The sequence below is a fragment of the Pteropus medius genome, unplaced genomic scaffold, assembly GCF_902729225.1.
Source record: "Pteropus medius unplaced genomic scaffold, Ma_sr-lr_union100, whole genome shotgun sequence".
NCBI classification, from domain to species: domain Eukaryota; kingdom Metazoa; phylum Chordata; class Mammalia; order Chiroptera; family Pteropodidae; genus Pteropus; species Pteropus medius.
The window spans coordinates 1,887-29,813 of NW_024346824.1; the positions used below are offsets into that span (position 1 = coordinate 1,887).

A 27,927-nucleotide genomic window follows, 5' to 3' on the forward strand; every position below is an offset into this window, starting at 1 on the left:
GAACATATTGTAACAATAATGAAATCTGAGTATGCATTATAGATTATAGTATTCTGTCAGTGTTAATTTTCTGAGTTTCATAGTTATATCGTGGCAATAACATGTTGAGGTATTTAGTGGCACAGGTACGAGAGGTCTCTAGCTGACTCTCAAATGACTCTCTCCAAAATAAATTATCTATAAATATACACAGTATAAGACAAAAGTGGGGAACGATTGGTGAATCAGGGTAAAAGGTACCTAACGGCTTATGGGGGGAGGGCGGTGCTTGTTCTATTCTTGTAACCATTCTGTAAGCTTAAAATTACATAAAATAGTTACAAAAACAATGACAATACATCACTATAGCAGCAGAACCAGGCTACTATGCCTCTTCCTCTTAAAAAGAGGCAAACATGAACTTGAATAGGCCAAAATAAATAAATAAATAAATAAATAAATAAATAAATAAATAAATGACCCTTGAGAGGCTTAAAGCTCTAGCCAGGTTGAACGCTTCTCTTCTGTGTACTAGCTGGGTCTCTTCTAGACCCCCGACTCCTCAGCCTGAACCACAGCCTGTCATCCCCCCTGCATAGCCATCCTGCCTCAGCCTGGCCCCAATCGTCACCACTCACTGATCGAGTCCCACCTCGTCCTGTATGTTGGAGGATAAAGTTCTCTTCATTGAACTTGCCCCCAGTAGATGGACTTGCCCCCAGTGCCACTGTGGTTGGTGAAATCGCTGCCCTGGCACATGAACTGGGGGATGATGCGGTGGAAGCTGCTTCCCTTTGAAGCCAAAGCCCTTCCCGTGGGTGCACAGGCAAAGGAAATTCTCTGGGGTTGAGAAAGGACAAGGTGCTGAAGTAAAAAAATATCTAACTGGATGGTTAACACTCTAGCTCTCAGAATCTAAAAAAAATACATGTTATGTTTATTTGAATTAAACGTTTAAGTGTGATACTGGCACACAAATAGACTGAATAGACCAGACAACAGAACAGACAGTCCAGATGCAGACCCAGGAACATGTGGAAATTGGGTTATCTCACAGATGTTGGCATCTTAACATCACCAGGGTAAAGACAGACATTTTACAAACTGGTGTGGAAACAAATTAATAAACATTTGAAAGAGGTGAAATTGGACTCACACCTCATCCCATTGCAAGAATAAATTCTAAATGGGTCACATATCTAAATGTAAAGAAAAAAAATTACGAGTACTAAGAGTTGATCGAGATCAATTTCCAATAAACTTCTTTCATGCAAATCCCCATGAGTCTGTTTCCCAGAAAAACTAACCTAAAATAGCCAAAAACTGAAAATAAAATCAAGTAGCAGTAACATATTTAAGAAAATGTGAAACACAAAAACTGTCAATAAATAGTAGTTACCTCTGGGAAATGGGCTGCAGATAGTGAGGGGAAAAAAAATTTGGCTTTTAATTTACAACCTTAAGAATAATAACTTTCCAGGAAAAACCTGGCAGAGATCTCCTTAACCAAGTGATCCAAGTTAACATCACAAATATTGGAAGTGGCATCAAGTACTTTACACAATGTACTAACAAAGAAACAACATTCTTCTGTGGTATTCCTGCCAAAATACATAACCTAAATCTAATCATGAGGAAGTACCAGACAAAGACAAATTGAAAAACAATCTTAAAACAACTGGTTTGTCCTCTTCAAAGATGTCAAGATCAAGAAAGACAATGGAAAACTGAGAGACTAAATAGACTGGATCACTAAATGTAACGTGTGAATCCCTGTCAAGAAAGAAAAATTGATAAAACTACTATAAAGGACAACATTGCGGTAATTGATGAAATCTGAATGTGGCCTGAAGATGAGTTAAGTGTTGTACTGATGTTAAATTTCCTGATTTTGACAGTTGTACTGTGATCATGTAAGGGAATAATCTTGTTTTCAGGAAATACACTGAATGGAATATAATGTCTTCAACTTCCTCTCAACTGGTATAGGTTGGAAAAAAATATGTAAATAAATAAAATGATAAAGTATAGGAGGCAAAAAGTAAATTAATAAATGGATAAAGGACATATGAGAGTTCCTTGTACTAGTCTTACAGAATTCTTATTTTATATATGTTTGAAAATATATCAAAACAAAATTAACACAAAATAAGAGCCAATAAAACCAAACCAGAAGGTAATTTAAACAATCGATAACTTTCAACTGCTTATTCTTTCTAATGGTCCTAATAAGCCTTTATAGAGCTTCAAAAATTCCTGCTTTGCCCTATTTGTTACTAGATGCTGGGATCCAAGATGCCTCAAATAGACCCAGGTAGAAAGAGTGTCAAGGGCCCAGGATTCCACACAGCTTCCTCCCCAGCTTGCTCAGCCACCAGCTTGCTGGCCCACCTGACTGGAGTCCTGCTCACCTGCTGTCATAGGGGCATCTGGATGTGGCTGGTTGGCTGGTCCTCAATCTTGATGTCCATGTACACCTGAGGATTCGACTGGGCCTTTTTTGCTGTGGGCTCTCCCTGGGTGCAGAAGACATCATTAGGTTAGAGAGGACTCCTTGACTCCCCGAGTAGGACAGTGAGTACTCTTCTGAGCACACGTCCAGAGCCCAACTGCAGTGAGCAGGCTGGAGCGAGGTGCTGACCAGGAAGGCCTTGGGCCCTGATGGGGCTGCAGAAGGGAGAGGCCATGGCCACAGCACCCAGCTGGACACCTAGAGAAAGGAGACCTCAGCACTACTCAACTTGAGCCCCGCCCCGCAGGCATGTTATCTCATCACACTCGCCCTCAGACACCTCGGCTTGCTCCATCCTTCTCTGCAGTCAGAGAACGACGCTTTCCTGGCCCACAATACACAACTCTCAACATCTTCAAACCCCAGCACAAACCACTCACCTTGGTCCAGTTAAATGGACCTTCTTCCTCTGTGCCTAACCCTACGCAGTCATAGACTGGCTGAAATAGAAGAGAAGAGAGTGGCCTTCCTGTTAAGTGGCCTTCCTGTTTGGGCCTAAGTGCTCAGAAGACAATGGAGGAGGTTGGGCTTTGCTTTGTGCTCCAAGTAGACAAGGCCAGTAGGTAAATAACACATTCAATACAAACCCTCCCATTTATTTGATATTGAAAACTCTATTGACTCTGACCTCTTGTAGTGTGGATAGGTCAAGATATAGGTATTGAACTATCAGACCAAGCACTGGGTCTATTAAGCAAGAAGATATGGTTCCTACCCCTGGTGAATTCGCTATTCAGTGGGGGAGGGTAGCCACAACTGTGAGAGGCACACAGATCCTAGACCGATACAGCCTTGCTTCAAATCTCAGCTCTACCACTTAAAAACTGTGTAAGGTTCGACAAGTTATTTGACCTCACTGTGCTCCAGTTTTGTTCCCTAGAATTGGGAATAATAATAGTACTTATCTCAAAAGATTCTCAATAGTATTAAATATTTGCAAAGCACTTAGAACGGTGCCTGGCATTTGAGCAATCAATATTTACTAAATAAGTAATGTCAAAACAATGCAGTAAATGCTAGGATAGAGGGTACCTCAGAAGCTCAGAGGCCATGGAAGCCCAAAAGAGACCCTATCTCAGTCAGCTGGAGGGTTCTCAAAAGTTTCCTGGACAAGGTAGCAACTGAGCTCAGTTATGAAAGATGAGTAGGAATTATCCAGATAAAAGAGCTGGGAAGGGCATGTTAGGCAAAGGAACTATTTTAACTTATGTAAAAATCTGAAGATTTATAGGTAATGACAAATTCTTGTTTCCTAGAATATAAAACGGGATACAATGTAGAGATGAGCAGGGTCAGAACATGGGGAGCCCTTCTTTCATGATGGAGCATGGACTCAATCCTATAGATGAAGGGTCCCTAGAATACTTGAGAGCAGTATCATCAGATCTGTGCTCAGGAAAGGAAGGCAAGGCCTGGAGCAGGGAGACCAGTTAGGAAGCTACTGTCATTATTCACAGGAGAGATGAGAGAAGTTAAGCCAAGGAAATGTGGCACGAACAAAACAGGAGAGTAGAGATTCAAGAAGACTTAAAAGATAAAATTAGCAGGCTATAGCAATGTGTTAGGCATGAAATATGAGGGGGTCTAAGACAACACTGAGATTTCTAGTTTGGGGGACTACGTGGAAGACAGAAAAATTAACTAAGATCAAGCACACAGGAAGACCAGAGTGAAAGGAAAGAGAAAATTTATCTGGGATGTGCTTTATTTATGACTGAGACATTTGGGCAGAAATATGTGACTCAGGAAAGAGATGTCAGGGTTAGGACTAGAGATCAGGAAATCATCAGAATATTGAATGATTGTGATAACCACAGACAGGGGACAAAAGTGGCTGAAACTGCACAAAAACAGTGTGGAGAGAAGGGGTGAGGAAGGAAAACAGAGAAACACAACTGTTCAGGAGAGAGGAGATGGAGTCCCTGAATTATCCCGAGAAGCAAAAGTCACTGTATCAAAAAGCAGAAGTGCTGAGGCAGGGAGAGCCGGTACCTGGATGCAGACTGAGGGGAGGGGCCTCCCTGGAATCAGGGCAGCAATAGAAAGACAGTGAGCCTGGTGCCAAGGTCTTCAGTAAGGGAGCAGGAAAGATAAGAAGGATGGCGGATGACACTGATAAGGGTAACCCACTGTCCATTCTCATCTCAGACATCCCCTCATTCAGTAGCAATCACAAATCCCCAAGCACACCTAGAGCCCTACACAGATGAGAAACCCAAAGCTTCTCCATTCAATTCGCCTAACATCACCCACAAGAGAAGCGCCCTGGGTGGCTGTGCCAGCCTCTCCTCTGGAAGCACAGCCTCCAATCTCACCTCCTGCGTTTCTGCTTTGGGAAGCTCTGACCTTTTTTCTTCTTTATTCTCTTCTAGTCTTCCCAGAAAAATTCTTCAACCAGTAGTTATCTGACTAAACTGAAGGGAAATAATCAAAAGAATGTAAGAGATTCAAGCTATCATCCAGCTAATTAGCTATGTCCAGTTCTTTGCAGCTTTGGTCAGCAAAGCAGACACACTAAATGGCTCTCACAGGCTGCAGTTAGCTCTTAGGAACTCCCAAGGCAAGGAGAGTTCTCACTGGGAAATGTCAAACCTTCAAGTCCAGGTCTTAGGAGAGGTAGATGAGATAAGGAGGACTAAGTGAAGCCAAAAGGTAAGTCCCAGGCCTTGTCGAGGTGGGAAGGGCACCTCGTGAAGAGAGAGGCACCTAGTTTCAGAGTGACAGAGTGAGAAAGACTTGCCTGGCTATTGCTGGCTTGAAGATGGGAGGGGCTGAAAGCCGAGTGATGTGGTCGATCTCTAGAATCTGGAAAAGGCAAAGAGAATCTCCCCTAGAGCCTCCACAAGGAACGCAGCCCTACTGATACCTTGATTTTAGCTCAGAGAGAACCTATTTTGGACTTCTGATGCCTAGAACTGTAAGATAACACATTGGTATTGCGTAATCCACTGAACTTGTGCTGATTTGCCACAGCAGCAATAGAAATTCAAATCATTTCCTTTTGAAGCACCCAACCTGTCAGTTAGTGGATTTAACTTTACAAGAGCATCACTTTTCAATGGACTAGAGCCAATCAATGACAATAGTTTTTCATAATCACTTTCAGGCACTTCATGAAACCTTGCCTCTTATGTGAGATTTACAATTTTACCTTGCAATTAATTTACACTCTATTTGCAGTATTTGCCCTAGACTAAAGGTCAACAAACTTTCTGAAAAGGGTTAGACAGTAAATATTTTAAGCTTTGTGGGCTACATACAGCCTCTGCTGCAGTTTTTTTTTTTTCCCCACAACTCTTTAAAAATATAAGAACCATTTAGCTCATAGGCCACACAAAAATAGCTGCAGGATGGATTTGGCCCATGGAATGTAGTTTCCTGACCCCTGATGTAGATACAAAACAGTTAGGGAGAAACTAGCTAACAAAGATGGTTGGTAATTATACAAATGTTAAATAGGGAGGATGTCTGAATAAGAATTAATTTCATACGCAGCCAGAGGATAGTGAATACTTTCAAATAATGACAACTTTTCCTTCTTATAGAACTTTGAAACTGTGCACACTGGAAACACAGTGTGTGCATGATGGTCCTGTGTACTGTAAAGTAGCACCAAATAACAACTTTAGTAAAAAGCAAAGATTATCAGCCATACCGTGTCGTCGATAGCAGCTGCAGCATCCTGCCAAAAGGAAACAAGGGAAAGGTTCATGTTTGCAGTTCGATGTGCAGTTCAACTCTTCTTGTAGTTAAGCATTTAAATAAAAACTCAGTAGCACAAGCACAGGAAAAGATACATTTTCTCTTCCTTCCTGCCTAGACTATATGTACATATTTAACAAAGAATATGTACTAACTGCTAGTTAGAGCTGCTGGTATGTGAGTGTGCCCAGGTTACGGAGACAGAGGAAACACATAGGGAACAGGAACTAGCAATGTCAGGTCAGAAGGCTCTGTAGGGCCTGTCTTCCACATGCTGACTTTATGTGGGGAACTTTGAGCTAGGCCTGGTAGGCCTTCCTTCAATTAGAATTTCCTGTCCCTTGGCAACTGTTACCACCAAGTCGCTATAAAGGATTGAAGGGTCCCCCTAATTTTACATCCCTAATTTTACATCCACCTAATTTTACATCTACCCAAGCCTCAGAATGTGATCCTATTTAGAAACAGGATCTTTGCAGGTATAATTAGTTAAGATGAGGTCATACTGGATTGGTGGGCCATAAATCCAATGAGTGGTGTCTTTACAAGAAGAGAGGACACACACACATGCAGAGAAGAAGGCCATGTGAAGACAGGGGCAGAGACTGGAGTGATGCAGTTATAATCCAAGGAATGCCAAGGATTGGCAGGAGCCACCAGAAACCAGGAAAGATTCTACTCAGAGCCTTCAAAGGGAGCATGGCCCTGCCGATACCTTGATTTTGGACTTCTAGCCTCCAGAGTTGTGTGAATAAATTTCTGTTGTTTTAATCCACCCAAATGGAGAGTGGCATCTTTTGTAACCAAAGACAACAGCAACGCTCATTAGTCAAATACTAAACAGGGAAAATTTCTTCTGCCAACTCAAATTCAACAAAAGCAAATCCTTGGTGCTTTTCTACATATGTAGGCAATAGGGGGAAACATGCCATATTTGAATGTCATTTAAAAATTAAAAATATAATTTTCAGATTTTTCTTGGTTTAGTTAACAAAGCTTCCAGAAATATTAAAGTTATTTTGTTTAAGTCATATACCTAAATAGTAACTACATTTTTAAACTTTGTAGTATCCAATTCTACCACTATAGAATTTAAGCCTTAAGTTACTTTCCAAGCATTCTGATAACCTTAGTTTACAAGACTTATAGAAAGTAGAAAAAGTTGTTTATCTATCAATTATTCATTCCAACTGAGCATTAACCATACAAAGCACTGACTTCACAACTCAGGTAACTACTAAAAAGGGAGCGCAGTGCCTGTCTTCAGAAAAAAAAATCATTTTAGTTGGGAGAGAACAAGAGCAATAGGAGTTACTAATTTATAGAACTAGAGGTAGAAGCCCCCCCCCACCCCCCGCAAAAGCCAGTCTTACCGTTTTATTTTAGAACTGAAGAACTTAGGGCTCAGAGAGTTTAAGTGTCACACACAAAGTGGTTAGAACTCCTATCTTAAAAAATAACAACCAAGGATCAAATAGAAACATGTACTCTATCTGGGATCTCAACTGAAGGAAAACTCACCCAAGTGAACAGCTGTCAAGACTCCATTGTTGAGGATGCGCTTTCCTGCTGCCCTCTGCTATTTAAAATTACAGCTGGCAAGACGGGAAGTCTGGTCAGCAGATACGGTGGGGGTACAGCTACCCAGCAGGTGGTATGAAACAACACCCAGATTTTTTAAGATTTTCCTAAGACTATCTTCTTATTGATTCTTACTACAGAGTTGATATATTAAATGATCAGAAATCAAAACCCCCAAATAGTTCCAATGTGGAGAAAGCCTTTCCTCAAATCCAACAAACTGTCAATCTCTGTAAATTTCTGCCCAGTCATACCACCATCCTGGTTTTGTTGTCCTCAGAACAGTCGTTTTCCATGACCAAGATCCCAGTAATGCTGACCTACAGAGACATTATCCTGAATTTCATTACATACCAAACATACACAGAGTGCACGACTTAACATTTTTTTCTCAAATTCTTTCCCTGGCATTAGGAATCTGAACATGAGACACTGAAAAGACTGACCTGTTTTACAATCCAGTGGAATCTGTATATCTGTTATGTCTCCAAAAGGAATAAAAGCAGCATGAAGAACTTTGTCATCCAACTCTGCAAGTCAACCTGCAAAGACACCAAGCAACTTCTGAATAAATGTCCTCTGCACTCTTGGACATTCTGAACTAATGTCCTCTGCACTCTTGGTAATGTTGCTGCAACAATTTTAGCAAGACAGCTACAGGGAAGAAAAGGAAGGGTCCCTACAGTCTTTTGGATATACAAAATTACTTCTCCCCATCCCTCTTTAGACCTACATCTAGCCCCAGATCACTATTACAGCTTCTTAAATATGGGCTCACCACCTTCAGTTTCTCTTGCTCCTCTATACAGCCATTAGAATGATTCCAAGAAAGTGCAAACCTGATTACATCACTACTCTGCTTAATATTCCCAAAAGCTCACCAACGTCCACAAATTCCTTAGCATGGCATGTAAGACCTTCATAACCTGAGCCCTGACCACCTCTCTAACCTCTTTTCTCCTCACTTTTCCAGCACAAACTATTTGCCTTAAATGCTAGACCGCTTCACCCTTCTGGGCTTTTGCTCTTGCTGCTCTCCATTCAGGCAACAGCCTTGCGCCCATTTTGGATGCCTCCCTACCTCCTGATATTTCACAGCCAGCTCTGGACTCAGTGCCTCCAGGATGCTTGCCCTCACTTTTCCAGATGTAAGGGAAAGCCCTGGCTTGACCCTCTTCAGCCGACCCTCTTCGATTTTATCACTATCGGTCATACAATTACATCGTAGTGTTCACCAACCCCCACAGTGAGGCTGTTTCCATAATTCCCCGGCTATTCTGGGAATGCCTTCATCTAAGGAGATAGGTCTGCGAAATTTATGGAATACATGGGAATTAAAGTTTGGAATGCGGTCCGAGGTCACAATAAGTATCACTACTTTTCTGGGTACGGAGTCAGAGAGAAAACGGCAGCGCTAGGACCGGCAAAGCTGATAGGTCGCGAGCGCCGTTCTCAGGCTGAGGGGGTAAAGCCCCATAAGAGACCGGCCTGGGACGCTGCGTACCACCTAGGGCCACCCCCAAACTCAATTCAATTGAGGCCTCGCCAGTGAAGTCCCCATACCGGGTCTCCCACGTAGAGAACCTCTTGGAGGCAGCCATCTTGCCTCCACAGCTCTTCCGCCGGAAGCCAGCACCCGAGCCCCGCCCACTTGCCGGCCAGCGCAGATGCTGCCGCATGAGACCAGGTCGCGCTAGCTATAGCAGCGGTAACCATGGTCATCAGGAAATGGGGTGGGTCAATGTAAATTGCGCCTTTACGATAGTTAAGTGGGGGGTCAGAACTTAAGTAAAAGGGGAGCCCCCCGAAAAGGAAGAACATTCCCAGGAAAAGGACTGCGTAAGGACCTGCGGAAGGACTGCCTGCCAAGCTCAAGGAAGGGGAAAAGGAAGTGTTCCTGGAGGACAAGGAAGGCAAGTAGACTGACTGGTTGACCTTAGCCAGGTTATGGTCATTTTGAAGACTACAGGAACCACAAAACACTTAGGACTTCAGCACTTGTTTGCTTTCGTCACTCAGACCTATCTCCCAAGCCTTCCATAATCTGCCAAAAGAAACTGTAGTTGTAGAATCTGGGAAATTAGACCTCCTGATCTGTATGTGGGACAAACTGTCCTTAAGAAAGGATTGACAACGCCCCACCAACACATCCAGGAGGGGTGGGCCAGGTTCTGCATATCTCATCATATGCCCAGAAATGTGCCAATTTGCATTAGACCCAAGGTCTGCTCTGATCAGGCTCCTGTTCCATTAAATTAAATGGTGGCCAATACAAATGTTCCCTAATAAAATGCAATGAGACTGTTCTGCACACCTAGCTAACCCAAAATAGTTTGCTTATAACTGTCAGGAAAGGATGCTAGGCTATACAGAACTTCATTTGATCCTATTTACATTTTAAAATTACTTTCAGTGAGAACAGATTTCTAAGATAAAACTGTGTGGTCAAAGTAAAACAGATAAGACAGAGGCAGTTTTATGGAGATTTTTTTCTTTATTGAGAAACTTAAGACTTGGGTACATCAAATAAAACCAATTTGGCGGCGGGGGGGAATCAAAACCCACAATAGGAAAAAAAAAGTTAACACTGTCTGGGTCACAGCAGAACCCAGAGGATATATTTTTTAATTGAAAAATTCTAGGTGCTTCATAATTGACCTTTTGATACAAAATGACCTATTAAATTTGCAATTTGTGGTTCTTGGTGTTGAGGTCCATAGGACAAGCTAGGAAGTCTTCAAACCTTGAGCTGAATTCCATGAGGGGTTATTTGGCTTTAGAATCCTGAAAAGAAAAGCACCAATACAAATAATCAAAAGAACCTCAGAGATTCACTGAAATCTCCGGCTGATAAAAGAAGGTATTGTAGAGAAGGGTTTCTCAACCTCGGTGCTGACATTTTGGCCAAGATAAAATTCTGTTGGGGCCGTCTCCTGTACAGTGTAGATAAAATGTTTAGCAGCATCCCTGGCCTCTCCTCACTAGATGCCAGTGACACATCACCAGTTGTGAGAACCCCAAATGTCTCCTGACATTGGCACATGTCCTGAGGGGGCACTCCTGGTTGAGAACCAGACTTTGAGGTTAGCTATGGGCTGTAAGGGCCCACCCCGCACCCTTCTATGCCATCTTGTACTCAATCCATCTAGTTTTACAATTCTCTTGCTTAAAGTTCCAAATGACAGGCCAAGAAGCCATTGCTATGCCAAGTCAACCCAAAACTCGATGGCAGTTTTGGCCCTTACCACATGTACTTTCCCCTTTGTCTCTGCTCACTTGGTTCTCTCCCCATCTGGAGGCACCTGCTCGTTCTTGTCAGAGGTCTTAGCTAAGCTTCACTCACCCAGTCCCCTGCAGATAGGGGCCATGGTTCCCAAGCCCAGAAGTCAACTGGAACACACCTTGTAACTGTGGTCAAGTGTGTGTCTGTCTCTCCCACTGACACCAAGTCCTGTGACCACTGTATTCCCAGAGCTAAGCAGTGGCTGACCTCACCAATCTCAAGCCAAATCAGGAAGATGCTCATAGAAATGCAGCTGTGGGATGTTTACGACACTGGTATATGTCATCATTCCAGAACAAAAAAAGATGATTCTTGAGAAGTCTGCTTATAACTCAAGAAAAGATAAGCTATACAGAACTCCTAACTACATGCTCTTTATTGAGAAAACTGTTGTTTGTTCCTTATAATTCATAATCTGTACTTTTCTTCATATTAACTCATTCAGATGACAGAAAAAACCCAAGTGACAGCCTGCCCAAGTTATCAGGTTAAATGGCAAAAACATGGCTTTACACATTGTCCCTAATCTTTACACACTGTCCATAAATCAAAATCATTGCAGAAAACAAAAATAGCCAGACATACGGTTTTTCCTTGTCTAAGAGGTAGCAGCAGCAACAGCGCCCACCTTCTGGGCAGCTTCTTTCTTGGCATGATGAGCCTGTAGAACCGCCACAGCTTCATCCACCTGTGAGAAATCTCTAAGTGGTCAGCGACAACGAAGGAGTGCCCCTCCATCCCTTCTCCTGGTGATCACTTTCTCAAATACCCACACTACAGTAGCCCGTTCTCTCTGCCACTCCTAGGGGTCCAAGGCTATCTATCATCCTCCCCCTGAGCTTAAGCCACAGGGTCCGAGGACCAACTGGCTCACCTTGGAGCGGAGAGACTCGGGGGACTCTAGCATGTGTAGCAGCTCGGAGTTGTCGATCTCCAACAGCATTCCCGTAATCTTTCCAGCCAAATTTGAATGCATGGTTTGGATGAGTGGGAACAAACGTTCTCCTGTGGGAAGATACTGAAGTAAAAACCAGGTCTAATCTCTGTAAAGAATGGACACTAGTGTCCAGGTCAGTACCAGGCTCTGGCCCCTCTTTCGCAAGCTCATAGGTCACTCACCCAGCATCTGCTTCTGTTCTTGGGGGGGTGCTGCAGCCAGCATGGAGGCGGTCAGGGGCTCCTGGCCCTGCACATGGACTGCAGGCTGAGGTGCCTGGGAACCAGGAGAGGCAGTGAGTTAGCATGAAGGAAAGGAAACTTAACAGTGGTCAAGAGCCTGACCATTCGACATCTGAAACTGTGTGAAAGAGATGGAGGTCTGTCATTGCCATCAAGGAACTAACTGTAGTCTTGAGGGATGGACAAAGTGAGGTGAGGGACACACTAGTGTGGGCGTCAAACAGCCAATTACAATAACAGCATGCTATTAGAAGGGAAGAGAAACAAACAAAAATCCTATGATGCTTATAATTTACCCAAAGTTACCCAAGAATTCAAAACCTTGTTAAATAAGGTACAGAGAATATCTGTATGTGTAGCCTTTTCCTGAAAATCAGTTTTCCTCTAGGGTGAATTCCCAGTAGAGATTGGGTCAAAGGGTGTGATTATCAAACCATTTATCATTATATCCCACAACATCTTTACTGTAGCAAATGTTTTTATGTCAGATGCTTGAGAACCCTCAACATGCAATGTTAATGCTAGTCGTGGTCCTAAAAGTAGGGCAAAAAATATTTCACATAGCATCAAGTTTTGAGAAATATCAAACTTGGCACGGAGCAGGAGGAAGCAGCTCATGGATCAATCACAAGGCTGAGTGTGGCTACTCCGAGCAAAGTGCAACTAAGCTTTTCAACAAACTAGTTGCACCTTGGCTTGCCTGGGAGGCATAGCTCCAGAGATAGCAGGTTCCAGCTTAGAAAATCTGCTATCTAGGTCCAACTCCTTGACCCCAACTCGACACCTCTAAAGCTGAACTTTTCTGAAAGTTAGAAGTTCTTTACTGCCTTAATGTACTGATCATCTTGAAGAGCAGCTAAGGATCAACTAGGCCAATGGAGGTAAAAGTGAAATGAAAGCTCAAAGAGCTGCCTGAGCACATGTATATTGTAAAAAGGAGAGCAAGAATCACTGGACATCTCATCTCTTCTGGGGCACTTCTGAGTGACCTGTTACTGGGAAGAACACTTTCAAGCGTTCTCTCCCACTAGAGCCCCTCAAGGGCAGTGTCATCACATAGGACACAGCATCCTCACACAGAGCAGGCATTTAATATCTGTTGAAGGAATCAAAGCAAGGCATCTTGTAAATAGTGTGGCAGTAGGGGAAATCCTTTTAGTGTTTTGTGTGGTGGACCTCACCTGCAGTGGCTGTATGGCAGGGTGAGGGCTGCGGACACTGGAGGCATACTTGTAAGGTGCAACAGCCCGAGGAGCAGCGGTAGCCACAGCAGTACGAGGTGCTAAGTTTTGCACCGCTGTAGGAACACCTTAGGAAAAGAACAAGTAAAATTAAAGCCCATCGGTCTGGGCAAAGACCCGTCAAATCCCATCTTTCCCCATTCTGTGTGCATCCAATACCACCTCCAGACTGGCAGCTGTCAGTCAGCCCTTGCTGGGCGGCACCAGCCCCACCAAAGTCCATAGCCAAGCGGTCCGGGCACTCAGACCCTACAACAGACCAGCAAATGCACATCAGTGTTGGCAGCAGATGTCCAACTGGCCACGTCCCACGGAAGAAGAAATTCCAAAGCATGTTCACACAACACATCACACATAGGGCCTCTAGTGCTACTTTCAAGAAACAGCCAACAGATAACATACAACTCTTTCCACCTCTCAGAATACAGAACACAGTCTGGAAAAAAAAACAACAAACAAACAATTTCCTTAACTTTTCCAAGTCCACCCAAAAGAATGGGCTGCCTCTGTAGTCATACAGCCAAGAGAGTTCTACAATACACCTCTTTCACACATGTCACCGATGAGCAAAGACTCTTAAAAGTAACCAACACTCGTAGAATGTTATTTCTTTGCCCCTTAAGTACCTACCTAAGCACACAGCTAAGATTACAGAACCAGGGCTAGAAGATGAGCCCAGCAAAGTGACTAACCCTGGGCAAAGCCTAGGTATCCTGACTCCCTCCTCCCCAGGCCACACTTCTCAAGGCCAGTTTGCTCACCGACTCTCTGAGCGGTAGTAGGGAGGCCACGAGAGGCCGGAGCATTACCAGTTGGAGCCAGATGGCGAAGAGCTGGACGAGGCCCAGACTGGCGTATAGCACTTGGCATTCCTTGGAAGCCTGGTCAAAGACAAAAATGGCACATCGTTGAGGAAGGATGTGGGTCAGAACCTAGGCTGCACCTCAGAGGGAGCAAGGAGAGGCAAAAGAGGTCAGGGTAGATATATCCTGGGTGATCAAATCCCTGTTCCCCACCACCTACCTTGAGGTCTCCCACCTTGCTGCCAGCGTGGATTAGGCCTCATCTGTGCTAACTGGTTAGGTGTATAATATGGAGGTCTTCCTTGAGCCTGTAAGAAAGAGAACCCAAGCCTCTTCATTTTAAGGACCTGAGTCCACACTAGAGAAATACTTCAACTCACTACCAGGCCTTGGCTAATTATTTGGTTAGAGGCTCTCTACTCAAAGGCTTGGCGGGAAGGTCAGTCAGTGGAGATTCTTTACCCTTGCCTGTATGTGTGACCATGAATAAGTCTTTTCTCATTTTACCTTAAGGACCCTTACTCTGACATTCTAGAATTCTGATATCCCATAACCCCTCTCCCAACTACTACAGACTACACGAGCTGTTGTGAGTGGGCAGGCTCCAAAGAGCCATGAACATATAGCAGACCCACCTGTGGAACTGCTGGCACAAAGTAGCCGCCAGCTGCAGGCTGGAATTGATTTAAGATGGCATTGGCAGGGAGTGCTCTCATTCCGGCCACCCGCTGCATATATTGGTTGGTCAGGTGAGCCTTTCGCTCTTCCTTCCTCTGGGCCAGGGCAACATACAGTGGCTTGGAGCCCACGATGCGTCCATTCATCTCAGTGACCGCTTTGGTTGCCTCTTCAGGAGATGAGAAGCAGACAAAGCCAAACCCTTTGCTTCTCCCATCCTCCAGCATTACCTACAAAAAGAGACCAGCTTCTTAAGAAAAAGGTGTTCTATGTTGGGGCAGCTATTAAGAGCCAGAAAACCTGGGTTCTGCTGCAAGAATCACCATTTCTAGAAGAGGGGTTCTCAGCCCCATCCCGGCATGTACCCCAGGCCAATTAAGTCACAGCTCTCTAAGGGTAGGACCTACACATTTTCTTTGTTAGATACCCAGGTGATTCTAAAGTTCCCAAACACAAGTCTACAGCCATGCCACCCTGAACGTGCCTGATCTTGTCTGATCTCAGAAGCTAAGCAGAGTCGGGCTTGGTTAGCATTGGATGGGAGACCACCTAGGAAGACCAGGTGCTGTAGGCGTTTAAAAAAAAAAAAAGTTCCCAAACACTATGATATGGCTAATGGTTAAACCAGGAACCCAAAGACATTTCCTGATACCTAGCAGTATGGCTACATCTGGGTACCCACAAGAGAGCTGAACAGTATTATCAAGCATTTAATTGCAGAATTCAGCTGCCTAAGGCTTTAGTGAATAAAACTTTAATGAGCTCTTAACACAATTAGAATATGCTTTTGAAATACCACAGGAGTTAAAACCAATGACTGCCACCATTAATTCAATGGGAAAAACAGAGCAGAAAAATGACCAGCTGGGAGACACTTGAATTCTAGACCCAGCTCCGCAATTTCTAAGCTGTACAACCTTAACAAATCACTTAACTTGCCTTCTCTGAGCCTCAATGTCATGCTATACACTAAAGTAAACAGCTACAAAGCCACCTGTCTACTGGTTCAGGCACTCTTTTTCTAGATAGTTGGTTGTTCACAAATAGTTCTTTTTCTCACTTGAAAATGTTATTTATTGCTTTCCCTGGCCTATCTCTTCAGAAGCATTGATAACAATATGACTATGTTCTTGGCACCATTATGTTTGTCTTAGCTCACTGCCTGGAGAGCCTTCTGAAGTGGAGGACATGAAAGTAAAGATGTGTATCAAACCAACAACTCTCTACCAATGAGGTGAGCCAATAAAGTATGTGTGTGACACCTTGCTCTTGAAAATGGTGCCTGTGAAATTTCAAGATATGGTTCTTTTGCCCTCTTCTTACAAATGCCAACTTGACTACTAAGCTGATAAGCAAGGAGAAACTAGCATTCCTTGCACTGATGGAAGCCAGTCGAGGGGGTGATAAGAAAGGGCAAGAAACTAGAAACATCCCACAGGGCAACCTCTGATCAATTCCCTGATACACTGATGCTGCTGCTTCCAGGCTGAGAGTGACTTAAGCTAAGGGCCAGGGCGCGGTCACTTATAGTTTTTACTGACCCAGTTGGCCTCCCTCCTCATCACTTAAAGGACTTTGTGACATCTATTGCACCTCTGCTGAGCAAGACTAGTGTCTGCATCAAGCTATGACCCAAAACTTTCAGATGCCATCAGTTCTCATCACAGTCTCAAAGAGCCAAAGACACATAGTACACTATCCTCATGTAATCAGTATTCTCTTGCTCAAGGACCAAAATTCCTTGACTTTAAAATCCTCAAAATACCTTTTCTTCAAGGATAAAGTGTGGCAGAGTTGTAGAGACGGGCCCCAAGATAAATGGAAAACAACCCGTCTGGATTTCCTCTGCTCTTACTGTAGCACCATCTGTCCCCACACCAGCACGAAGCAGCAAAGAATGGGAAAGATTCAGGTGCAGAGAGGGACCAGGTCAGATTCGTCTCCATATTCCAGTGCTTGGGAGATAGCAGAGTAATGACCCAATGAATTCTCATTCTGCAGAACATACGTTCAAATGGGTAATTAAATGCCAGGAGGAATTTGCTAATGTGGTAGCTACTCTCAAAAATGAACACAACTTAGATCCTATTCCTTCAATGAAACAAATGCCAATAAATTGCTAAAAGATTATACAACTTCTGCTTTCAGTCTCAGAACCTCAATATAAAATACCTTGGCACTAGTGATGGATCCAAAAGGAGAAAACTCTTTCCTTAACTTCTCATCATCAATGGTGTCATCCAAGTTCTTAATGTAGAGATTCACCCCCTGCAGCAGAAGGATCACTGTTAGTTGCACTTCTATACCCCCATATATTCCCTAAGACAGTGATTCTCAAAATGTGGTCCCCAGACCAGCAGCATCAGTATCTTTGAGTACTTGATTGAAATGTAAATTCTCAGGCCAGAATCCAAACCTAATGAATCAAAAACCCTGAAGCCCAGCAATCTGGGTTTTAACAAGCCATGCAGGGAAGTCTGATGCAGGCTTGAAGTTGAGAAACTACTGCCCCTCAGATTCTGATAGGAGCATCAATGCATTCACAGGCTATTATCATTTTCCTCATAGATGCTCTGGCTGACCACTCAGCCCAGTAGAGTTCTTGCCACCATACCAAACAAAGGGGTATCATTTAAGTAAAAAAAAAAACCCACATAATTAAGAACAGATTGAGGATTCCAGATCAGAATCTCTAAATGAATAAAATTAATCTCTTTGGTTTTCGTCCTAGAATTTCTACTGTACCTGGTAGGCATATCCTTTTAAACCTGACAATCTTGAGAGAAATGAGAGGAAGCACTGGCTCCAAATCTCTAAAGAGTAAGCCTGCTGAACATTAGGGGTGCTTTGCCATATTTCACAGTAAATCCCACTAGTAGGCTGGGCCAAGACCACCTCTCACCTGATATCGACTAATTCTCTCTTGTTTCAGCTGTTCAAATTTCCGTTTTAATTCGGCCTGCCGTTCCACTTTTTTTTGTGCACGGCCTACAAAAATGACTTTCCCATTGATTTCTTTTCCATTCATCTCTTCCACAGCCTGAAGAGGAAATAAGTATCTTTAAAACAAAACGCGGTGGCAGGGGCCTTGCTCTGAAGGTCTGCATGTCCCACCAAATAGTCCAAGAAAGAAATTTTCCCCTACAGGGCTAAAAACTAACTTCACTCTGTCTCTGAAGTCAACTAAGCAAATCCACACTTCCTCATCAGTAAAATGGGGTTAATATTTAAATGGATTACTGGTCCAAATATAGAGAAATAATAGTTGTATAAATACAAGCATGGTAGGCAAGAGCCTAGCTTGATAATCTGGATGTCACTAGATTTCTCAAGTTCTTTTGTGGGCATTAAGTGATATATATTGAGAGCTTAGCACAATGCTTCATCCACAAGTAGCTGTTGACCTGTTAACAAATCAACAACTCTCTGGTCCTTAGTTCCCTCACCCATGAATGGGAACAAATACCTGACTTATGCTCAACCTATAAGGCTGAACAGTTAAAGTGACAGGTATGCGCTAAGTGTTTTGAAAACAGTAAACTGATACATTAACGTGTAAAACCTCTTAAGAAAATAATTCCAGAGTATAGTAATTGTGCATCACTACTAGATACTCAAATATTTCCAGTTCCATGCTATGTGTTAGCAGGGCCATCCCCACACTCTGGGACCACTTCCTACAAATTTTTCCCGACCTTCATTGTACTCTCACCTTATTGGCATCCTCGTGTTTTTCGTAACTCACAAAGCCAAAGCCTTTGGATTTCCCACTGGGATCTCTCATCACCTTGACACTTAAGGTCTTACCTATTACCAAAGGACAGAACTATTAGAACACCATCTCTACCACAGCTCAAGGAGAGAAGGTTCTCCAGGGGCCCACAGGAGCAACCTCTTGCTGAACCCAGACAGACTTTTAAGAAAGAGGCAACATGCCTGGCCTTCTAATTCTGACCAAGCTGCTGAGATGGCCTTGGGGCTTGAACGAGGTAGGATGAAGCCAAGAGCAGAGGCTTGGAGTCTATTCTTATCTATCCTGTGACCTTTGTTGTGCAAGGTATTTTACTTATGAGTCTAAGTGCCCTCATCTCTTAAGTAAAAACAGATGAATTCCAGATCGGGTGGACTGTGAAAGGGACGCACAGGGCAAAGGACCTGACTTACCAAACTGGCTGAACAGCTCCTTCAGACTCTCATCATCCACTTCTTCCCCAAAGTTTTTGATATATACATTGGTGAATTCCTTGGCTTTGGCTCCAAGCTCAGCTTCCCGCTCTTTCCGAGACTTGAATCTGCCTACAAATCTAAAAAGAAACCATAAAAAAGTGATCACTCTAAGGAATAAAACATGATTTCCGGGGGCCCAAAAGAATGCAGGTTAAGGGCTGACAGGATAAGTTAAAACACATGAATCCCCACCCAACCACCAAGATAGCAAGCTCAGAGATGCCCAACTCCCCGCAGAAAGAGAAAGAGGCAGGACTGTCCTGCAGGGACCAGCCCCAGGGTTCCTGGCTCAGACCAGGGCTACTCCTACCACATCACACTGCCTTCGTGAAGCAACCTGAAGACCATGTTTTTAATACGTTCATTTCTGTGCATCTATGTAAATGCATAGAAAAGGTCTGGAAGGATACAAACCAAACTGTTAACAGTGGTTAATCCTAGGAGTGAAATTGTTGGAATGAAATGCCTTTAATTTTTCACTTTATTCATTTTGGTGTTGTTTACACTTAATAGGAAAATTATCCATATATTGAAAATCTTTAGATTTCTTTCTAGTGATATCTTTGGAAGAAATGACCACTGGGCACATACACATAATCAATGCGAACCATCCCCTGGTCTGTTCGACAACACAAAAGACCAATGATTTTTGCTTGTTATAGCCAAGACTTATTGTCCCTTCTCTCCCTACGTGGCTTAGCTAAGATCCCCTCCTCCATTCTGCAATACTCACACTAAAGCAACAAGGTCTATTATGAACAGTACCTTCTACAATGGGACAAGATTTTTCATTGTCATCAGATTACTGGGGAGCCAGCCTTGTATCAGAAGGCCACTGAGTCATAAGTTAGCTAAATGGAGATCTGAGGACAAATCTGGCATCAACCCTTAGCGAGTGACCCCATGGACAGACATGAGTCACAGAAAGGCCAAGGTCACACAGCTAGTATACAGCTCCTGGTCAGTCCAGGGCCCTCTCCACTCTGCTGCTGGCCAAGACCCCTGCTCAGAGTGGGCTTAGAGCTGTCTTCCAGCCAGCCCCGGTTGCCAATGCTCACAAAACCCACAGTTGGATGCTTTTAAGGGAGAGGCAGCAGGCAGGCCACGGCTCGGGCAGGAAGCCCACCTTGGCGAGTCAAAAGGGCTGCCACAGCTCGGCAGGGAGACTCACCAGCCCTGGAGTGGAGAGGTAGGAGCAGGCCACACTTGGGCCGAGAGAACCAGTAGCCGCCTTGTGTGTGCCAGTTAATACCGAGGTGGGGCCATGGCTGGCTCATGCGATGGCTGTTGCTCCGGACTGGGACACTCACACTTTGCGGTCATTGAGGAGCATGCCGTTCATCTTCTCAATGGCCTTGTCGGCAGCCTCTTGGGTCTCGAAGTGGACAAAGGCATAACCCTTAGAGCCGTTCTCATCACACACCACCTGTCAAATACAAGGCAGGACACTTTAGTGTCACTGGGCAGCTCCAAAGATTGGAGAACCATGTGGTCTCCTACTCTGGGTCTCCTGTGTCTGAGGCCTCTAGCCCACCCATGGTCAAACAGCAAGAGACTACAGCAGGTAAGGTTTCCCTAACACTTGGCACGGCAACAGGCACCCAGTAATGTTCCATTTACAAATGGTAGCCTGCTACTGGGCTTTCTATTCCAAATGTTTTCTTATTTTATTAAAAAACATTGAGAGATCTGCTGCAGAAAGACAAACCATTTTCTAAGCCCACAACAGATTTTAGTCTAGTGTGGAGTCAGACATGTGAACGATCACCACACAAGTTATACAAAATTCTATACATAAACTGGTACATGGAGAAAGAAGAGGGTGAATTTATGCTTCTAAAATGACTATGTACAGCTACCTGGAAACTTGAGGCCCTGTTCTGGTCCTCTCTGCCCCACCCCTGCCCTCAAAGAGAAACCTTTTACTGCTTTCCAAAGTTAGAAGACAGGAAGGATATTTCAGGCAGAAGAACAAACAAAGACATAAAAGCACCTGCTGGTTATGCTGAATTGTGGCACGAGATTACCTACAGGGAACTTTTAGGTTTTCAGAGCCATTTCTAGAATTTTGAAAATTGCTATAACCTGCCACCCAATTCCAATGCTGTTTCCTATTTAGCATTTATTTTGTTTTTAGGATGCAGTAATTGATCTTATGAAATCGTTTAATCGGTGTTTACCTTGCAGGACAGAATGTTTCCAAAAGCAGAAAAAGTATCATAAAGTGCCTTGTTATCTATAGATTTGTCCAAGTTTTTGATGAAGACGTTCCCCACACCAGATTTTCTCAAAGAGGGATCCCTCTGAGACCACATGATGCGGATTGGCTTTCCCTTAATCACATCAAAGTTCATGGTATCCAAGGCCCGTTCAGCTGCAAGAGAAACGTATTTCAGTCAAGGATCTAAAACGTCACCTCACATGACTGCCACCATCCCAGGAACAGGTAACTCCAGGACTTTTCAAGGTAATCACTCTGATAAAAGGCAACTCATAATTAAAGGGCATCAGATTTCTCTAGTCTATGTTGCTACTAAGGGTAGAATAAGTTCTAGCCAATTATACTCCTTCATGGCAGAAGTCTCAACTCCCCTAAGGGGATTAGACTAAATCATCTCTATGGCTTTACGGCACCAGGATCAAATGATAATTCAGTGGTGGAGTATATGTTCCAAGACCCCCAGTGGATGCCTAAAACCGAGGATAGTACCAAACCTTATATATACTATGCTTTTTCCTATGCATACCTACATGATGAAATTTTTTTAGGCACAGTAAGTGATTAACAATAAAACGGACAATCGCAATGTACTGTAATGAAAGTTCTAAGAATGGGGTCTGTCTTAAAATATCTTATTGTACTGTACTTAAAGAAGGAACTTAAAGTATTTTATGGCTTCTCTTTGGCATATCTGAATTGCCCACATCGCTACTCTTGCACTTTGGGGCCATTATTAAGTAAAATAAGGGTTACTTGAACACAAGCACTGCGTACCCCCAGTAGATCCAATCTGATAACTGAGACAGCTAAGTGACTAACTGGCAGGTAGTATATAGAGCATGGATATGCTAGACAAAGGATGACTCGTCCCAGGAAGGATGGCCCAAGACTTCATTACGCTACTCAGAATGGCACACAATTTTAAACTATGAATTATTTCTAGAATTTTCCATTTAATATTTTCGGACTACAGTTGACTGCGGGTAACTGAAACGGCAAAAAGTGAAACAATAAGCAAGGGGAGACTACTGTACCTCATATTTGACTAAGCTTTTTTTAATCATTTATAAAAAGACACTACAGCCTAACTATCTCATGGTGGAATGGGTGAAATCCATTTTATAAAATGAACAAACATGTTCAGGTGTCTAAGAGGTATAGCTAACTAGTGATTAAAAAACTAATACCAGATTTTCTGATTCTTTTTTTTCAGTAAGGTATTGCATCAAAATTATCAACTAGCTATCATCTGTCTATGAGACAAATGACAAAAGCAAAACATGTGAGCAACTGATCGGGAAAAATGTGCAATCCCTGAATTCAACCCAGTTTTATATTTTCAATTTGAGAACAAAAATTGACTCAGACAAAAAAGTCTCATTCACCAAAATGATAAATAGTAATGGTCACACACGGAAACGTTCTTAGTATTATCAAAGAAAAATGCAACACCTTTCTGCCTACGTAGACAGTGCAGGTAGGCTCTGCACCTGGTTTCCAGGTCTTCTGAACCCTGAATCTGATTTCTATGGAATTCCAAGACTTTGAATGCTGTGCTCAACCAAGTTTTCCATCCAGGGCCTTGGTTCTTTAGGTTCCCATGTGTGCACCATGGAGACCGTTTAAAGGACAAGCAGCTAAAATGTATCATCACCTGCTGGCCGGAACACTTCCAGTCACTGGTAGTAACAAGGACCCAGAGCTGGTGGCCACTTTCCCTTTTGCAATGTTTTCTCCCAGAATGTGCTCCATCAAGGGATGGGGTTGGGGGGTTTCCGGCCTCAAGGCACCATCCCACCTAAAACGGGGACAAAATTCCCTAATTGCCCTTCTACAAGCTTAGCTGCCCAGCCAGCCAAGGGAGTATCTATCTTCTTTTCACTCATTTCCAACCACCTTTCCCACCTTCCTCAAGTGGGCTCCTCAGTGTGGGAGGGGAGGAGGTCAGGAAAAGTCCAGGCACAGAAGAGTTCACTTCTGACGGCCAGCTGAGAGCTAAAGCCTGGAACCCCAAACTGTTTCATTAATTAGTAGCGAAGGAACCCATTTCAACATAGCTCCTCTTCTATTTCCAGACAGCACTGCAGAAAGCAAGTCGGCTTAGTCTGACAAATCTGGTTGCACTTATTTATAGCAAGGAAAGGTCCTGCAGAGGTATGTGTTGGCACACGCACTGACCAATGGCTTCTGCTACTATCTCTAAGTGACAAGACTTTTGTTCAGAAGAGTCAAGAAAGAAGACAACAGCCAATGTACCCACTACTCCCCGTGAAAAGGTCACAGTCAGCTACCTTCTTTGTGACCTGTGGCCAAGTCAGCTCAGAGTACAATGAACTGGTGGGAGCACTGCCTTGTGTCCCACGTCTCTCGACAAGTCGAATTCTCTGGTCTCAGTTGCATCCTGGGCAAGTGATATTCTCTGTGCCGCACGGACAGTTAACAAAGTGGGGACAGAAAGAGAGACCTGGAGATCCTTTGCCACAGAATGACTTGTTTCTCTCAGTAATGATCTCTACAGTTGTTCCTTTTTAATCTGGAGTCACGTGCAGCTCCTGGTTAGGTTTCCTCTGGCCTCACTCCTGCCAGGCCTGCAGCATACCTCGCCACTCCAAACTAAGGCCCAATTTGGGCTCGCAGAACACTGCACTAGTAGTCCTAGCTTAGCCTCCAACCTTTCAGTTCCTTTTTCTTCTCAGGAGTCTTTTCTTCAGATGGGATGGTTTTCACCAGTGGAAAGCACTGTTCACAGGTGAGACAATAATACCTACCAGCCCAGCAGATTTCCAAGCCTCGCTTCCCCAGATTACCTGGAGACCATTCTCCACAGCCCAGGGTTTCGTCCAGAGAACAAATCATCCCAGTGGCAAACACACAGACCAGGGAGCTGGACTGGCAAAAGCTGCTTTTGTGGTGTTAACATTAAGTGCCTGTTCACGTTTAATGCGCAGAAATGTTTCTCTGCTTCCTACCTGCCCTGAAAGACCCCTTATCAGCACCAAGTCAAACAGACTCTTAGTCCAGAGTAAAGATAGGGAACAGGGCAGCAGCTTTGCAATGTAAAATTTTTGCAGTAATTGTTTCAATTGTCCTGCCTTTCTGGCAGGCCTGTAAGAGGCACGAGCCCATGCCCACTGACCAGCAAGTGTCTCTAACAACCCAGCCCCACTGAAGCAGGACCACATACACCATGAAATGACAGTAACTTCCCTCTGAAACCGTTTTACCGTCTCCATGGGCTCCAACCCCACTGCCACCACTGATTAGCCCAAGGTCACCCAGTTAGCAAGTGGTGGAAGCAAGACTGAAACTCTGGTCATCTGATGCCAGGATCCCGTGTTCTCAACCCCTGCATCCTGTTCCCTACTATGGCTTCTGTGGCAACGTGCTGTCATGATGCCCTCCATGGGGGATAGGGACCTGCAGAGAGGATGACTCCTAGGGCCCATGGGATCCTGCGATTTTGTAGACACAGCTCTACTCACCATCAGCAGGCTGCTGGAAGTTGACGTAGGCATAACCCAGGGAGCGGCGGGTGATCATATCGCGGCAGACCCGGATGGACAGCACAGGCCCAGCAGGACTGAACTTTTCATACAGCATGGCCTCGGTGACGTCCGAGTGCAGGTCACCCACGTACAGGGAGGCCATGGGGTAGCTGCTGGCTGCAGCGTTCATCTCCCCAGCCCCCACTACCCCAAGCCCCGCCAGGAGGACTTCTTACAGGAACCACACAGGACAAAAGGGGCTCTTCTCGGAGCCGGGCCCGGGCCGCGGCTCACAGGTGGCAGAGTGAAGCTGAGAGAAGCTGGAGTAGGCTCAGAGATAGGAGCGGGCAGAGGAGTTCAGGGACAGCTCGTTCGAGACTGCAAGACCGCAGACAAAAGGCTCTCAAAAACAATATGGCCCTCCCTGGGAGTCTGTAATTTTCAGCTGTCCTGGTCTGAAGCTCCGAATTAAAAAAAAAAAAAAAAATTAAAATGAAGACTCCCCTCCAAATTATAAAAATTCTTCAAGCGGCAACCAACGGTGCCCACGCGGCCTCCAGGACACGCGTTTCTTTATAAATATAGGCCTCGGGCTCCTGGCGGTTTAAGATTACAGCAGCCAGGGGAAGAGGGAAACAAAATATTTGTCAGTGCCGACTCGGCGAGCCCCGGGGGCTGAGCGCGCAGCAGCCTCCACGCCGGGCCGCGAAGGGCAGCGCGGACACGTGGTGCGCGGGGAGGCCGGCGCGCGGGGGGCGGGGGCGCGGGGCTGCCACGCGGCGCGGACGGGTGGCCGGAGCGGAGGCGCGTGGACGCGGGCGGCTCACCACCGGACCGACGGACGGGGACCGAAAGACGCCCAGGTGCGACAGCGGGGGCAGCGGGCGCGGGCAGGCCGGAAGCGTGCAGAAGTGACTTCCCTGCGGGTTCTCCAGAGGAGGATTCGCGTTTTCTTTCTCTCTTTTCCTTTTTTTTTTTCAGGTTTTAAAGCGTTTTCGGGTTTTTTTTATCTTTTTCTCTTTTTTTTCTTCAGGCTACTGAGCCCGAAAGCAGCAGAAGCTGCGGCGACCCGGGGCGGAGAGAGGCGGCTGGGGGAGCCACCGCTCCATTTATACCCGCCCGCCCCGGGCGCTGCTGGTCGAAGGGCGCCTCGCGACCTGGGCGCAGTCGTGCCCGCCCACTCGGCCCGGGGGCCCGAGGCGGGGCGGCCACGCGAGAGCGACCCGGCGCGGCCTCGGGGCGCCACAGCGACCCCTGGCGCGCGGAGGACCGCTCCGCGGGAACCTGTGCCAGACCCAAGGGTCGGGACCACATGAGAACTGGATTGAAGACCAACCCGCACTCCAGGAATAGAACCCACAGATAATTTAACCCACTCACACGCATAGTGTTTATAAACAATGCATGGCTTAACTGTAAGATAAAGATGACAAAATAAATTATAATTATATAATAGGTGTTCCAATATGTAAATGTTTGGGCCCAAATATAGAAGACATTCTGAAATTTCAGAATATTGGCAGAGGTAGAATCCTCAGGCATCGAAAGCTACAAATGCAATAGTATCCATGAGTGATGGGATTTTCTGGAAAGATAAACAATTTCGGTAAAGCTTTCTAAAACAAAATACAATCATCCCTCTACTTACATGGCAGTGGTATTTCTGGAAAATTAGTCGACATTTAGGGCGCAGAAATATTTTCTGTTTCTATATAAAAAAGGAGTTAATGTCTAGACTGCGGGGAGAAAGAAATTTTATTTTAGCCGGTCTAATAATTAAATTGACATGAGACATTAAAAAGAAAACAAATTTAATTATATGTATATTTATAGAAACCCCACATACATGGGAGAGTCAGAGACCCCCACATACATGAGAGGTTCAGAGACAGAGGTGTATATGACATTCTGAGCTAAGGATGAGATAGGATGCCTTGGGGCTTCAGAAGGGAAGAGAGTCATTTGCAGGACGATGGGAAGAGAGTCATTTGCAGGACGATAAGAAGAGTAGATGTTCAGTGATTAGATGTTTGCCTACCCTTCAGATAGGTCGTAAAAAGTTATTTCTGATAATAACACTTATTACGGGCAAGGCCCCCAATTTAAATTCTTTAAGGAAAGTGGATAAAAGTTCTCCTGAACCCACAGGGTCTTCATTGCCTTCAGCTCAAAATAATTCATGCACCACAAGGCATATCTTGGAGAATCCTGTTTTGAATGACTTTAGTCCTGATTTTGAAATTCCTGAGAATTTTCACATTCCAGGACTTGAGTTTAATAGATTGTTCCATATCTCACTAAAGCAGTTTCAGTTTTGAGAATAGGTCGGTTCAGTTAAACAGTTGTGTCTCATTTCAGGAGGCAGTGATGCAGGTGGGCTCCTAAACTTAGGCCTGTGGTATTTATGATCAACTGCTATTCTTGTTGTAGTTATACAAATAACAGGCCAAGTTTATTTAAATAAGCATAGAGGCATCTCTATGTAAACAAACAAACAAACAAAATAATGGTTAATGCTTGGAGCAGACTATAATCACAGTTTCTGAGTTCTCAAGGCAGCCAGTCAAGAAGAGTTTGAGATGTCTGGCTCAAAGCATCCTCCTATGGAGTGAAGGCAGGCAGTGACAATCTGTTAGATTTTCCTGATTTACAGTTTGAATGTTTCCAGTGATTTTTCTGCAATAGGCACAAAGATTGTGCATAGATGAGCTGTTGTGGTGATTCCTCTGAAGTTAATATCAAGTTGTTTAACTTTAGCTTGCATGACTTTGGGAAAGGGCAGTTTTAGTTCTTAATGATTCCAAGTTACAAGGGTGGCAGAAACATTGGAAATGTTAGTTTGCAGAGTCATAGCCAGTTATTGGAGTAAACTAGAAGAATTCAGCATCCAGTCTAGTTTATAGGTAGAAAACAAAAACCTCAAAAAGACAGTGAACAGCACTAGAATGTAATATCCACAAAGCATATTACTGAAACTCTAAAATCACGCCCATTTTTACCACAGATAGCCAGATTAAGACTAATTTGTTAGCAAAA

The 27,927-nt window shown here is 44.3% G+C and overlaps 1 protein-coding gene, 1 non-coding gene and 1 pseudogene across 19 annotated transcripts; 1 reads left to right on the forward strand and 2 right to left on the reverse strand.

Annotated features, from left to right (window-relative positions):
• Window positions 1-637: 637 nt before the first annotated feature.
• Window positions 638-26,043, reverse strand: PABPC4 (poly(A) binding protein cytoplasmic 4). 18 transcript variants are annotated; one of them, XR_005655826.1, is made up of 21 exons: window positions 24,889-26,043; window positions 21,366-21,559; window positions 20,496-20,611; window positions 19,123-19,262; window positions 18,671-18,765; window positions 17,861-17,998; window positions 17,131-17,226; window positions 14,916-15,188; window positions 14,516-14,588; window positions 14,287-14,358; window positions 13,640-13,726; window positions 13,418-13,545; window positions 12,177-12,270; window positions 11,932-12,062; window positions 11,686-11,745; window positions 8,221-8,316; window positions 6,147-6,173; window positions 5,232-5,296; window positions 4,807-4,905; window positions 2,391-2,495; window positions 638-819 (listed from the first exon to the last, which is right to left on the reverse strand). XR_005655826.1 is itself a non-coding variant. In XM_039876622.1 (16 exons), the coding sequence occupies exons 1-16, from the start codon at window positions 25,079-25,081 to the stop codon at window positions 10,541-10,543; spliced, it is 1,971 nt and encodes a 656-aa protein (XP_039732556.1). In that variant the 5' UTR covers window positions 25,082-26,042; the 3' UTR covers window positions 10,249-10,540. The 18 variants fall into 18 exon arrangements, 5 of the variants coding, with proteins under 5 accessions (XP_039732556.1, XP_039732555.1, XP_039732559.1 ...); XR_005655823.1 differs by having other exon boundaries at window positions 639-819; window positions 14,239-14,358; XR_005655825.1 differs by having other exon boundaries at window positions 639-819; window positions 14,501-14,588.
• On the forward strand, window positions 15,415-15,532 carry LOC120614050 (uncharacterized; annotated as a pseudogene).
• Window positions 16,740-16,874, reverse strand: LOC120614056 (small nucleolar RNA SNORA55). The gene has a single exon (XR_005655845.1). It is a non-coding gene; the product is annotated as a small nucleolar RNA SNORA55 (small nucleolar RNA).
• Window positions 26,044-27,927: the final 1,884 nt, after the last annotated feature.

Excerpts from the sequence above, each read along its gene's own strand:
- PABPC4 (XM_039876621.1), bottom strand. The coding sequence starts at position 25,081 with ATGAACGCTGCAGCCAGCAGCTACCCCATGGCCTCCCTGTACGTGGGT. Across the intron at positions 20,612-21,365 it reads GAAACATTCTGTCCTGCAAG|GTGGTGTGTGATGAGAACGG; the intron begins GTAAACACCGAT and ends TGTATTTGACAG. Across the intron at positions 17,227-17,860 it reads AGAGAATTAGTCGATATCAG|GGGGTGAATCTCTACATTAA; the intron begins GTGAGAGGTGGT and ends CTTCTGCTGCAG.